General features: G+C 32.4%; 1 protein-coding gene across 1 annotated transcript; it reads left to right on the top strand.

Annotated features, from left to right (window-relative positions):
* Positions 1-9,234: 9,234 nt before the first annotated feature.
* Positions 9,235-12,828, top strand: LOC114734747 (uncharacterized protein HI_0703-like). Its single transcript, XM_028922394.1, has 5 exons — positions 9,235-9,512; positions 10,348-10,617; positions 11,144-11,380; positions 11,520-11,737; positions 12,418-12,828. The coding sequence occupies exons 2-5, from the start codon at positions 10,366-10,368 to the stop codon at positions 12,686-12,688; spliced, it is 978 nt and encodes a 325-aa protein (XP_028778227.1). The 5' UTR covers positions 9,235-9,512; positions 10,348-10,365; the 3' UTR covers positions 12,689-12,828.
* Positions 12,829-13,463: the final 635 nt, after the last annotated feature.

Raw genomic sequence — 13,463 nt, 5'->3', positions numbered from 1 at the left:
TTTAGATCTCCTTTTCTTACCCTTTAAATAAGGTTCTTTTATATGAAAAAGCATACAACATTTAATATATCTTTACCATAAAAAATTACAAGCAGTTATATTTTTATCATATTATTACCTTAACAATATTTTCTTAATTTTATCTTGCCAATGAACAATCGATGTGTTGCTATTTTTCAAAAACAAAATCTGTATTTTTTTTATTGGACCAATCCTCAAAGTAATGGTACGATGTTAGTTTTAGACTTTTAGTTGGGTGGCGTGGCGGGGGACCTGCCAAATTCTCAATCGGCTTTTCCCGTCAAACACACGCCATGCGGAGCGTGGGCGTCCCTTGTCGCATCCTCCACCATCCACTCAAATGCGCACTCCGCCCAACACGTGGTTTCATCAGGAAATAAAGGGGCGAGGATGATTCTTATTTTGGAAGTTTTCCCGAATGCGTTGTGGGTACCTATGAATTTTGTTAGTTCATTATTGAATGGTTTCGTGATATTTAAAGCTACTAGACGTTTACCAAAAAAAAAAAAAAGCTACTAGACAACCCATCAGAGGACAAGTCTTTATTGGTGGAAATTTGGTATCCTCGAGAAGCAAAACACAAAATACGATGTCTTGATCTAGTGTAGAAATAGAATTCAGAGTCATGGTACAATCTGTATTCGAGATGGTATGGATATATCAGTTGTTGAAGGGGGTCAGTATCCAAACTTTGTTACCAACAAAGTTGTAGCATGCTTTGGCTTTCAATCCCTATATTCGTATTATTTTGTTTTATTGTTGAGCTCTTGGTGTAGCTACCGTTCTTCTATTTTTATTAGATACTTTCATCTTCTGTTTTGACTCCTATATTGTTGTGTGGATGTTATTTTACTAATAGACATTGGTCCTAGTATGGTGATATTGTTGTTTGGTCTCCTACAAGACATTTGATCGCTGACTCTGGGTTGTGCCTCGTGACATTTCATTTTATTTTTTGTGATGCTACATCTAATTTCGCTCTTACACCTGAAAGTGTCCTTATTGCCACTAAGATTACTAAGCATAAATTAAACTGGATAATTTTTTCTTAGTTCAATATCATATTAAAAGTGTTAAAAAAAAAGAGGAATAATGTCACCCTACGTTAGGCATTAAAACGGACGTTTGTTACGTATGATTTCACGTGGGCGCAATCATGTTTTCTTTGATCACTTTCGCCTTTGAAGTTTTTGTAAAGAAGTAATGGATATTTGAAATAATTTTTGAGCCCAATATCGCTTCTAAAGTGTTAAAAAAATTGCAACATCATCCAAAGTTAATAAGAAAATGAAAAAAAAAGCATATGAAATATGGTTTTTCTTTTTGTTTTGCCATTAAATTTGGCAATATTGCTCCTGTTTAAATACTTATAGGGTATCATTGCCATTTCAAGAAAACTTTCGAGACAAAAATGACAAAAGAAAGCATAATTATATCTATATGAAATCATGGTAACCATATCGGATCTTATACCATGTATGATTTCATATAAGATCCGATATGGTAGACATCTATAATATGGCTATTGTTGAAGGAGGGTGACACTACTTTTTCTTCAACAATACTGAGGTAGAAAAAACTTTGGGATAGTCAGTTGATCCATTAAAACATTCAAGATAAAAATAACCATTAACCTAAAATGTAATGTTTTTTAATTAATTACTTTGAGTAAGTTAGAAAATAATTAAAATCAGTTATTCTTTAAACATTAATTGATCTTCAACAAATATTATTAATCAAAAGAATTTGCTTAATTACAAATGCGCACTTTGCTCAACGCATAACTCCGTTAAAAATTTTAATCAAATATTTTCCTTTTATAAACTTTAATTAATTACTTTACATAAGTTAAGAAAATTAGTTAAAATTAATTATTATTTTTACAAAATATTAAAATTATCTTCAAGATGTGTTTGATTAACTAAATAAAAAAATTTATAGTTGGTTAAGAATATTATGTAAAAAAAAAAAGTACTTTAGATAAAACATTATAGTATAAAAAATCACATTCAAGCATTGAAACTTTTAACCCGTCAATAGCAGAGTTGATCTTTCATAATATGATAAATTTGAAATTTTAATAAAAAATATCTATATTTAATATCTGATAGTGTCTCGAATATAATTTTTTCCATTAGGATACATATGCTTATTAAAAAAATTTGATCTTTATTGACTATAAGAAAAGGGTAATTGGTGGAAATAGGTTAAAAATCTTGAAAAGTAAGAACAAAATTTTGCAAATTAAACTAAAAAGGCAAAATACCTGTTTAGTTCTCTAACTTTATAAAAATTTTTAATTTCATCTCTTAATTTTATAGAGTATTATTTTATTCCTCTAATCCTATTATAGTCTTAAATGATAAGTTTTTGTGTCAACCGATATTTTAAGTGTTTTATGAATTTTTAAATTTTTTAGTGTTAACAACTTTTTGTTAATGAAACTTTTTAGTATTAAAGTTAGGGAATTAAAAAAATACTTTATAAAATTAAATGATTAAAATAAATATTATATAAACTGAAAGTACTAATGATATTTTTTTTCTTGTATTACAAATGATATGCTTTTGTCAACTAAAAATTATGAGATCTAAGTTAGAGGTTAACTTAAAGATTGTATATGTAAAAAATATTTAATTGAAAATGATTCAAGCTTCTAGGATATTTTATTTAGCTTCTAAGATGTTTTCAGTTAAATTTTCCGAATTTGTATCTCATATGTGAAATGTGCTGAAAAAAATTTCAATTTAATTTCATAAGACTAGATTTTCAACTTAATCAAAATTTTCAACTAATTTGTAATATCTTTTAACGTCTGGGTGAGGAATGATGTTTTGGTTTTATTTTATTTTTCCTTCTAAATGCACACAAATCCAAGTGAAAAGGTTTGGCGCGTTTTTCGTTTTTGGTACATTCTTTCCTTGAGTTTGATTTTTTATTTTCTGCGCATCAACGAACGAAATTGGGCCCCCGGGAAGGGGGGGGACAGCAGCAGATAATATTGCCCCTTATTCTCCTTTCTCCAGCAGCCATAAACTCCATCTGAGGTCAAACGGACAAGGACGAGGACAAGGACGTCCTTTACACTAATTTTTATCTTTAATATAAGATTTAGTTTAAATTTTAATTTAGTCATAAATATAAAATCTTAATTTATTATGGTTCATTGGAGTCAACGATTGAAAAAGTATATTATTATCAATTTGCCTTTTAAAAAAGTTAGATTGGGTAAAAATTAAATTAAGTAAAGTAAAATGTATTTGGATTGAATTTTATAAAAATTAGATTGGATAAAAAATTATTTAGATTATAATTGAATAAAAATAAATTTAGTTTGTAAAATTATCGAAATGAGCATGGGTTTTATTAGATTGTGAAAAATGATAAAGACATGAATTAACATGATACAATAAATTTAAATTAGTAAATTTAGCTTGTAAAATTACAAAAATACTTGTAAAATTACAAAAATGTGTATGATTTTTATTAAATCATGAAAAATAATTAAAAAAATAAATTTACATATTGCAATGAATTTAAATTATTTTAATATGAAGGAGCGGAATTTCATGACTGAAATATATTTTGAAACATTAGATATACCATAAAAAATTATCGTAAATATGAAGTGAAACATAATTTCAATAGATAAAATAATTTTAAATTAAAATTCATGGTATCATGACAAAGTTAGACAAAATAATATTAATAATTAATTAATTGATAGGCTATGGACAATTTGGTCTCTGATTGTGTCACAAACGCGATTGATATGCGATGAAGACTATGAGGTTGCATTTGAAGACGATGCTCGACAAGCTTCAGTGTGATCATCTTCCCTAACTATAGAATTCTTCCGGTCCTAAATATAAGATCCATTTTGTAGTGTAATTGATACTATAAAATGATTCCTATATTTAAGACTGAAGGAGTATCATTCTTAGCTTCTAGAAAATAGTGTTAGACCTCGAACATCTCCTTATAAGGTTATGAATAGCCATTGTTGCACAAACCATATACATTTATGTTTGGAAGTTGTAACTATGCATATTTAGTAAGATTTGAAATCTATTCTTCCAAACCTCAAATGTTCTTTCTACTGTGTATCTTAAACTGATAATAATAATTGAAGGCTTCATTATTATTTTGAAATCCTACTTATCGACTGAAGTCTTGAAAGTGGTAACACTCGGATCTGTATGGACCAAGATATCTATTTGGTGTTAGATATCCCACATCAACAAAGTAATATTTTCCTAATGATAAATGAAACTATTGTGATGTTGTGAAAATTGAAATATAAAATAAATAAAAATTAACTTAATTAAAGGTTATAGATATACACCTAGGTGGATAAGGGAAATTTAGAGATAGAGTTCTAATAGCAGTGTCAAACACATGAGCATCATGTGCAGATCTCTCCCATTCTGCCAATACAAAAGTAAAACACATATTCCAATCACATATAGCCATAGCATTTTGTGTTGGAATTCCCTTCTTACCAACAAATTTGTCTCACTTTGCAGCTGGGACCACACGTTGTACATGAATGCCATCAGTTGCTCCTATTGTGTCTTTGAAAAATAGATAGTAATGTGAATCTTTTAGAATGTTTATATAAGGTTCACAAAATGTAGGATATAAGGGTTGAGTAATTTTCCTTGATAGATTTAGGCAAGCTTGTAGTACACTATGAAACTGTTTGCTTACAATTTTTTCTGAACGTTGAAATCATTCCTAGATCATCTTGTTGCATTATCCATGTGCAACCATGTTTAAAAACATAGCGGCTATTTTTTCAATACCTACATATTTAGCCTTGCATAAGCCATGTTCCACCAATTTAGCACATAAGAGGTTGAAAACATGTTTATCCACCCTGAATATTTCATGACATCACTGATCATTGTGAGCTACCAAAATACCTTGCACCTATAAATTCCTTGTCTGCTTACTAGTTCTATAGAGTTGTTTACACATGTACATTTGACAATGATAATCCACTCACGCACCTACTGTTTTGTACTGTGTTAATTTATTATTTATGATGGCAACCATGTAGAATGATCATCTTGGTCCCTTTCATTCCACCACGAATCATTGTTCCAATTGGCCAATGTATCTTCATTCCACAGTGACTCATCATTCCAGTTGGCTATTGTATAATATTTCCTATAACTAAGGTGAGAAGAAAGTATAAGCATTGTAAGTAGTAAATAAATATATTCCATACTGTAAAAAAATAAACAAAACACATAAATTAGAAGTCAAAATTATCATACTCATACTACATATTCATTAATTAAGTTCCTACAAAATACAACACCAGTTCATGTTAAAAAAGTACAATAGTGAAGACAAAATTATTAAGTTCTAAACTACGGGTTCCTTCTATGTGTTTGGATCTTTTGTTGCTGGTATCAACCATCTCAACAACGTTTATCATTTATAAGTGATATATAAGCTTCACTAGCCCATCTCAATCGAGAAACCATTTTAATACTTGCATAATATAGTTCATTATCATCATTAAGCTCTTCAATGTTGGCTAGGTGTGTCAAAACCTTGTTAATTGAAGAGGGATGGTCATTCAATGTGTCTGCTCGCTGCTTAAAAGTAGATGCTACAACACTAAGGCTATCAGCAATTTGTCTAGAGGCAGCAACTTTTTTATTCTTGTTCCTATCAGAAGCCTCATCTCTCTTTCTCTTTCTGTAGGTTCCTGAACTACTAGGTCCACTATGTGCAGGATTGTTTAAGTTATAAACAGCCAAGTTATCTATTGATCCTGCATTGGTTGTTGGCCTAATACCAAAATTTTTGTCTTCACTATCCCCTAACCCTTTCCTCTTGGTCCAGCATGACTCTATAAATATTGCCTTTGTTTTCTGTGTCAGTGTGTGTAATAGGTGCTGGCTCAGGCTGTATAACCGATGGTGCGCACATATAGTCTCCCAAAACCAAAACATTTTTTTAATATTTTTATCAAGTCAAATGCAAATATCAACCCCTAATGTCTAAAATTCTTGAAATTTGGGTTTCACCTACATTCACAAAATTAGCTACAATCAAGCTATGTCTGAGCTAATATTCAAATTAAAACTCAAGGAACATGAATAGTTACCAGTAATTTTTGTTGCCAATATTCATTGGAGGTCAACATAGTATTCAGGGCAGCATCATACCCTATGCTACTCTCTCCAGATATCAATGATTCCCATAGCTTCCAATCTTTCCTCAATATATCAAATCTATTTTTTTTTTAGTTATTTCTTGTCATAAGATTTCCCACTCCTTTCATTAAATATCTTTGCAATATTGTTCTACCCAGGCTTTATGAATGATTTGCCTTGTCGTTCCTTTTTCAAACACAAGACTTCATAAAAATTTGTGTGGTATAAGCATCCCATGTCGCTTTTCCTTTATCATGATCCATTTTTCTATTAAAAATAATAGAGATATGACTAACTCAAGTAACCAAAGAACAAAAATATTCACACACACACATATGTATAGTTACAAATTTACAATAACCCAGCGATATGTATATGTAAATGTGTGAAGAGTCATTTAAAGATCACAAATATAATTATTGATACTAGGATTTGGATTGGGGCAAACAACTTCAATATAATTAGTGGGTGTGTATATAACTGATATGATTCCACACACACGCACTCCTTCAATTAAAATCTAGTGTCATTACAATAATTAAATGACTAAAACTTATGTATTCATCAAGTTGAGAACTTTGATATTATTGATTTTGTTTGATTCAGAATATTCCTGTCTCCATTTAGCACTGCAAGGAAAGTCCCATTTGTGTCTCCAATCTACATGTTCGATCTTCTCAAACAAATATTAACCAATAAATTGCGATGTATAAACTTTGACATTTTTGCTATGAATTCAACCGCCGGTAAAATTAGAAAATCGACGTTAAAATATTTATTCTAGTAAAAGCTAATCCTATCATCCCAAAAAAAAAATGTGCTATAAAAGTTCTACAAAGAATTCATTTTTTTGGTGGGAAAATCATTTGTTCAACAATCAACAGATATTTAGGAATGTAAATATATCAATATATTAATATTGTTGTCTGTGTGTGTAATGAAGTTAATATACAAAATGTGTCTAATTTGAAGGTTATGGTATTACAGAAAGTGTCATCACCACAATTAAAAAAAGAGCTCAATCCCAAGAAAATAATCTATTAGTAAGGGAGAGCCCCCTAATAAAGTGTCATATACATATTTTTGGTTTATTGTTCGTTCTTACCTTAGTCAACAACAGAAAGACAAAGAAAAGGGGAAAATTGGGGGATTTACAAGCTCACAGTCATGTAATACATATATCATCTTACAAGAAATTTTGGATGTATATATAGTAAAAAAAAAAAAAACCCGCTTTTTCACCACCTATAGAATATTTGATAATGAAACCAGTAGAAAATTTTAGAGCATATGTAGTGTAAAAAAAAAAAAAAACCCTGCTTCAAAAGGTTTGGTTTCGCATGTCTTAACAAAAACAAGGGAGATTAACAGTTGAAAAGAATGAGGATAGGCGAAGCTCATTTTTTAAATCACACTTTCTTCTCCTCTTTCATCAGAGCACTCATCATAACATCCAAAACACACCATCTATGATGTCCAGTGGCAAATAACTTCAAGCATATGGGGACTGAGTAGTTTGAGTGAATAATGAGAGAATAATGAGGGGGGAGTGAGAGAAAAATAATATGACAACTAATTATTTTATTCTAACGGTCTACCAACTGTAAGCACGATTTTAACTTCAAAAGCTACCTCGAATGAGCTTAACATATCGTGTGTTTTAATCTAGCTTTCGGTCCCCAAGTAGGATAGCCCAAAAGCTCTCCCAAACAGACTCTAATTTTCCAAATGGGCTTCTGGTGAAAACAAGCTACTTCTAGGTCACCAATCGCTGACCCACATAGGCAGTTTATGTCTCATATTTATCTATTTTTTTAAAGTAGTCCTTGTAGTAATATATGTATTAAAGATTTCATTAAATATTAGTTCTAGTTAATATACATGATTAATAAGGATATTTTAGAAAAAACATCATCTATTTATTACAAATAACTAATTTAACTAATTTTTTTAATTTACTCTAATTAGTTAACTAACTTTTATATTAGAAGCTGGAGAGAGTATCTTTTATGGAGAGACTGGAGTGGTATACATATTTTTCAGAATACAATGGTTGGCAAAAGCTTAGAAAGAAAATAACCTAGAATTGCATAGGTAGGGCTCTATGTGCCTGGCATTCCAAAGGAGCCCACATCTAAAAATTACTAACAAAAGAAATCATACGTGTGATGGATGATTAAAGGATATTATCATACTTCTTCCTTTATTTTTATTTTTTTGATTTAGACAATTTAACCCCTATCACATTCCCATCATACAAATCTCCTCTTATTATGGTTGTATGAGAAGGTCATTGAGCTGGAAATTTTTACTCCTTCGCTCCATATGAAAGAAAGAAATACAATCTTTCAAAGGTATTTCTCAATACCTATAATTAAGAAGCCTGCAAATGATCTCAACCTCGACTTGTGGCTGACAAGCCAGCTTCAATGGTGCCAAGGAACCCCAACTTCTCTCCTCAAACAAATCATTGGTCAATTTGGATAAAGGAGATCAAGTACACCATAGAAGCACAATCTACTAATGTTTAGTGCTATGTACTAATGAAACGATGCAGGCAAATAGATGGAAGAGATCGCCTACTGCCATTCCGTCTCTCTTGTATTTGAAATGTTTAATGCTATGCTTCGCTGAATAATTATATTAACTCCACCTCGCATGAGTTTTACCCGACACATCTCAACATTGCTTGTTACACGAAAGTTCATTCACTGCAGCTTGTTGCAGGAAGACAATTGCGAAGCCTTGCAATTTGATGTTTTTTCCCTCTTTTATGGGAAAACGAGTCTTTGGCATTACACAAAATCATGGTTTATTAATTGCTTTCGTGCTCTTTCCCCTACCCCTGGAATACTCACGCAGTCCTTAACTCTACTCTGTAATTTTATCTTTTCATCTATATATTATCTTTTCATAAAAATTTCTCGCTTAAACATTAAGAAAAAGTTGTTGGAGTGTGCTTGACCTTTTGGTGAAAAAAAGTTCACAAAGATAAAAATACGTAGTATAAAAGAAAAACAAAAAGCTTTTGATTTTGATTTGGACTTCGGCGTTTGAAGTTTGAACTTTGAAGTTTCTCGTGATCGCCCAGTCGCTCTGGCCACCCAAAAAAGAAAAAGAAAAGGGAGTTTCAACTTTCAGATTCGCGACCGCGAGGGTAAAATTGACCTTGGCTCAAACGAAGGCTGTTTTTATTGTTTGGAGAGGTGGGTGGGACATCTCGGTCTTTGTCAGAATCGCGCACGCCAACAAAAAAACATCCTTCCAGCTCCTCCGCCGCCCGCGGTGGTCGGCGCCTTGTTCTGAAGAGACGCCAAGGTATTCCAAACTTCTCTCAACTTTACCTCAAAGCCCTCCTTTTCTCGCCTCCAAACAAGACTCTGCTTTCTTTATTTCTTTACAGCTGTCTATTTACTGCTTTCTTTAATTTTCTTGAGTTCATAGTTCATGAAAGGGCTTTTGTTTTCACATTAATTACTTGACGGGGCAGAGATTGTATGCGTAGTTTATCTCGGTCCCTGAGGTGTTCCTTTCTGTTTGTGGCTTTTGGGTTGAGACAATAAGAGGCTGGATGACGAAATTCTGAAGTATATACAATTAGGATAGATTATTGTGAAAATCTGTTGGAGGTAAAGATTGTGTTGTAACTTCTAATAATCATGCCTAGGTCAATATTGCTGCAAGTGAAGATAAAGGTTTCATTTTTAGGGATTTCAGGTTTTCACAGGCGATTTTTTGACGCCGGAAATTGACTTGATATGCTATTTAGATCATTTTAGGTGTCCTCTGGATCTCTTATTTTCCTTCCACTGTGAATAAAAAAGGCTTATGGATTAATTATGTGAGAGTTGTTTTGAGAACAAGAAGGAATCTGGAAGCTGTCTACGTGTTTGTGGCCTGAGATTTTCTTAACGGCATGTTTAGTTGAGAATAATGGAGGCGAAGAAATGGAAGGAAAAAGTTTCACCGAAGGTTCAAAACCTTTTCGTTTGGCATTCATTTTCGAAGCGGGAAAGATGATGAAAGATATTAATAGTTGTTTGCTTGTGCAACCTGAATCTCCTTACTTAATTTTAATCTGTAATATTGGGTTTATGCCTTGAATTTTGCCTCATTGAATCTATACTTATTGCATACGCTCTATTTTTTGTAGCATTCTGTCATTCCTATAATGACACCAGAACCATCGGAGGAGTTGGAAAAACGCTCAAGCTCAGGGCATCATGTGAGAGGGAATAGTGAATATGTTAGATTGGTCATATCTGATGAACCAAGGGCTACTGAAGCTGAAACATTGCAGCCTCAAGCAAAAACAGGAGTCAAATCTTTTTTATGGTGGATCAAAGTCTTGTCATGGTGCCTTGTGATTATTATACTTGCCATTGTTCTCGTGAAATGGGGGCTTCCCTTTGTTTTTGAGAAGGTGCTTCCTTTTTCATTACAATTATTTTGTTGTAATTGACATATCTCCTCTATGATGTGGGTTTCAATAATTAGACAAAAGCAGTTGATTTTTCCATCTGATCTGCAAATTAATGCATTTACATTTTCTGATTCCATATGCTTACTGATGTTTTGCTCTTTTGAGATGTACTACATCAGTATGAAGTCAATCCGTCTTTAGATAATTTTGGAGAAATTCTTATCTTAGGTAGGCACGGTCTAAACAGAATTTGTGGGCCATGCTAATCATGAAATGACATGTAAGATGTAACTATGTTAAATTCACATTTCATTAATACCCACCTCTTACAAGCTTAAATATCTCCTCAACATTGTTTGGTTTCTATAGATTGGGTTTACTAATCTACTTAATGATTTTTTCCTATTTTAGCTGTAAAATGCGGGAACATAAAAATTGAAGAAAGATAGTGTCCTAGTTCTCTTGGATTGAAGGAAATCTTTGAATGACCGATTCATATTTTGAAGCTTCATCTTTTTTGTTGTAGATTCTTTACCCAATAATGGAATGGGAAGCTACTGCCTTTGGCCGTCCAGTTCTTGCCTTGGTACTCATTGCTTCTCTGGCTTTATTCCCCGTGTTCTTGATCCCTTCTGGCCCTTCCATGTGGCTGGCCGGGATGATTTTTGGTTATGGCCTTGGCTTTGTTATCATAATGGTTGGAACAACGATTGGGATGGTCCTTCCTTACTTAGTTGGACTATTGTTCCGTGACCGCATTCATGTAAGTCTTCATATTTTAACCAATGGCGCTTCATCCCCAGAATTTTGGTTTAAATTGTTATTCTTTTCTTTCAAATAAACATATAAACAGGAGAATATGTGTATGTTGTCTTAATTTCATGATCAACTTTGTTGTGCAGCAATGGTTAAAGAGATGGCCTCAGAATGCTGCACTTATTAGGCTTGCTGGGGAAGGGAGCTGGTTTGATCAATTTCGTGTGGTTGCTGTATTTAGGATTTCTCCTTTTCCCTATACTATATTCAACTATGCAGTAGTGGTGACAGACATGAGGTTTTGGCCCTACTTACTTGGATCAATAACTGGAATGGTTCCAGAAGCTTTCATCTACATCTACAGGTTTGTTCTTTTTCCTTCCTCATTTTTACACATGATATGGTGAAGTTCCTAATGTGTTGGTAATATCAGTTTCTCCATTAAGGATTTAAAAAAAAAAAAAAAAACGTTTGAAGAAATTTCTTGAAAGAACCTCAAAAAATGCCTCAACTTGTCGTGTTTCTTGTGGAGCATCTGGCATGAAACATTCAATAGTTGCATCTAAGTTTCGTCCTTTAATTATGGGGAATGCTTCATTTAGTTGCACACCCAACGTTACAAGGAAAGAAAGTGCAATATGTCAAAAAAGTAAGGAAAGAAGGAAAAAAGATTGATTAATATATGACACTCGCAAAAAGGTCATGTTATTTTCTGACTTGTCAAAGAATCGTATGAAACACAACACGACTTAATGCGTCACATAACTTACGCATCACACTTCAATATTTGTCATGTCGTGCTAATGTCTCTATCCTTACTTTCTTGCTCCATCATGTGATCTTGCCCCGACTCAAAAAAATAATCAAAAGGGATAGGCGTATATAGAATGCTAATGATAACATCATATGCGTTGAATAGCTGATTGTTGTGCAATAGAGGGTGAATCTGCTTCCCTTACACCAAACGCTCGCCAATAAATTGTTCTGTTTTCTTCTAATATGATGAATCAACATGTTCTCTCACATTTGTCAAATTTTGAGCAGCGGTCGATTAATAAGGACCTTAGCTGATGCACAGTATGGGAAGCATCGCATGACGACCGTCGAAATCGTCTACAATGTTATTTCATTCATAATTGCAGTAGTTACCATTGTTGTCTTCACTGTATATGCGAAAAGGACTTTGAATGAACTGAAAATGGCAGAGGCCGCTGATCAGGAAGCTGCCTCTTCTTCTGTCTCGGGGAATGTTGGTTTTGAGATGGAGAAGCTTCCCCTTGAAAGGCCTAAGCAGCACAGTTCCTATATTTCATGATGCTGTTGTATACTGTATGTTAATATCTGTAAAATTTGGTGCAGTGTCAAATTATTATTGTAATTTTGTTTTCTTTTCTGCCTATAATGCGACCTATGATGATAGATAACTTGTAATTACGAAGTGAGATAGCGAAACAATGGCTACAATCTGTTAATATTGTAAGCTAACGAGTAGCTATGCGAGTTCTCAATATGATTCATCAATAATCACTTCGTCAAAATATGTTACCCCGTTGGGTGAATACTAACGCTGTCGTTTTTATTTTATCTCCGGGGGAAAATTACAATGAAGGACTGTCATCTTTTAATATTGGACAAATAAGCAATTTTATTCTTGATTTTAATTGTCAGCTATAATTTTATCTGTAATTTTTTTAGTAGTGTAATTTTATGTATGATTTTTTGTGGGTAAAATTGCATCTAGATTCGGGGTAAAATTGTACAACTAAAAAGAAGGTAAAATTGTACATTTGCCTTTTAATATGCATGGAGAAGCATTATCAATAAAATCAAAAATTGCTGCAAGGTCAGAGAAATATTATTACGGTCAAGACAATTATTATGTATAAAATTAAAAAAGTTAATATAATTTTTAGTCTTTCAAATTTGTTCTTATTTTGATATTGATCTTTTAAGTTTTAAATCATTAGTTTTGGTTCTCAAAGGGTAAAATGATTCATATTTTTATTAAATTATAGAACTAATATTTTAAATAAAAAGAAACTTAAAGAATCAAAACTTATTATTTGAAACTTGAGGGGTTAAGATCAAAA

The sequence above is a fragment of the Neltuma alba genome, unplaced genomic scaffold (genome assembly GCF_004799145.2).
Source record: "Neltuma alba isolate B1F8T4 unplaced genomic scaffold, ASM479914v2 tig00013137_pilon, whole genome shotgun sequence".
Taxonomy (NCBI): Eukaryota; Viridiplantae; Streptophyta; class Magnoliopsida; order Fabales; family Fabaceae; genus Neltuma; species Neltuma alba.
This window is presented reverse-complemented; position numbering and strand designations above follow the sequence as displayed.

Excerpts from the sequence above, each read along its gene's own strand:
- LOC114734747 (XM_028922394.1), top strand. The coding sequence starts at position 10,366 with ATGACACCAGAACCATCGGAGGAGTTGGAAAAACGCTCAAGCTCAGGG. Across the intron at positions 10,618-11,143 it reads TTCCCTTTGTTTTTGAGAAG|ATTCTTTACCCAATAATGGA; the intron begins GTGCTTCCTTTT and ends TTTTTGTTGTAG. Across the intron at positions 11,738-12,417 it reads GCTTTCATCTACATCTACAG|CGGTCGATTAATAAGGACCT; the intron begins GTTTGTTCTTTT and ends AATTTTGAGCAG.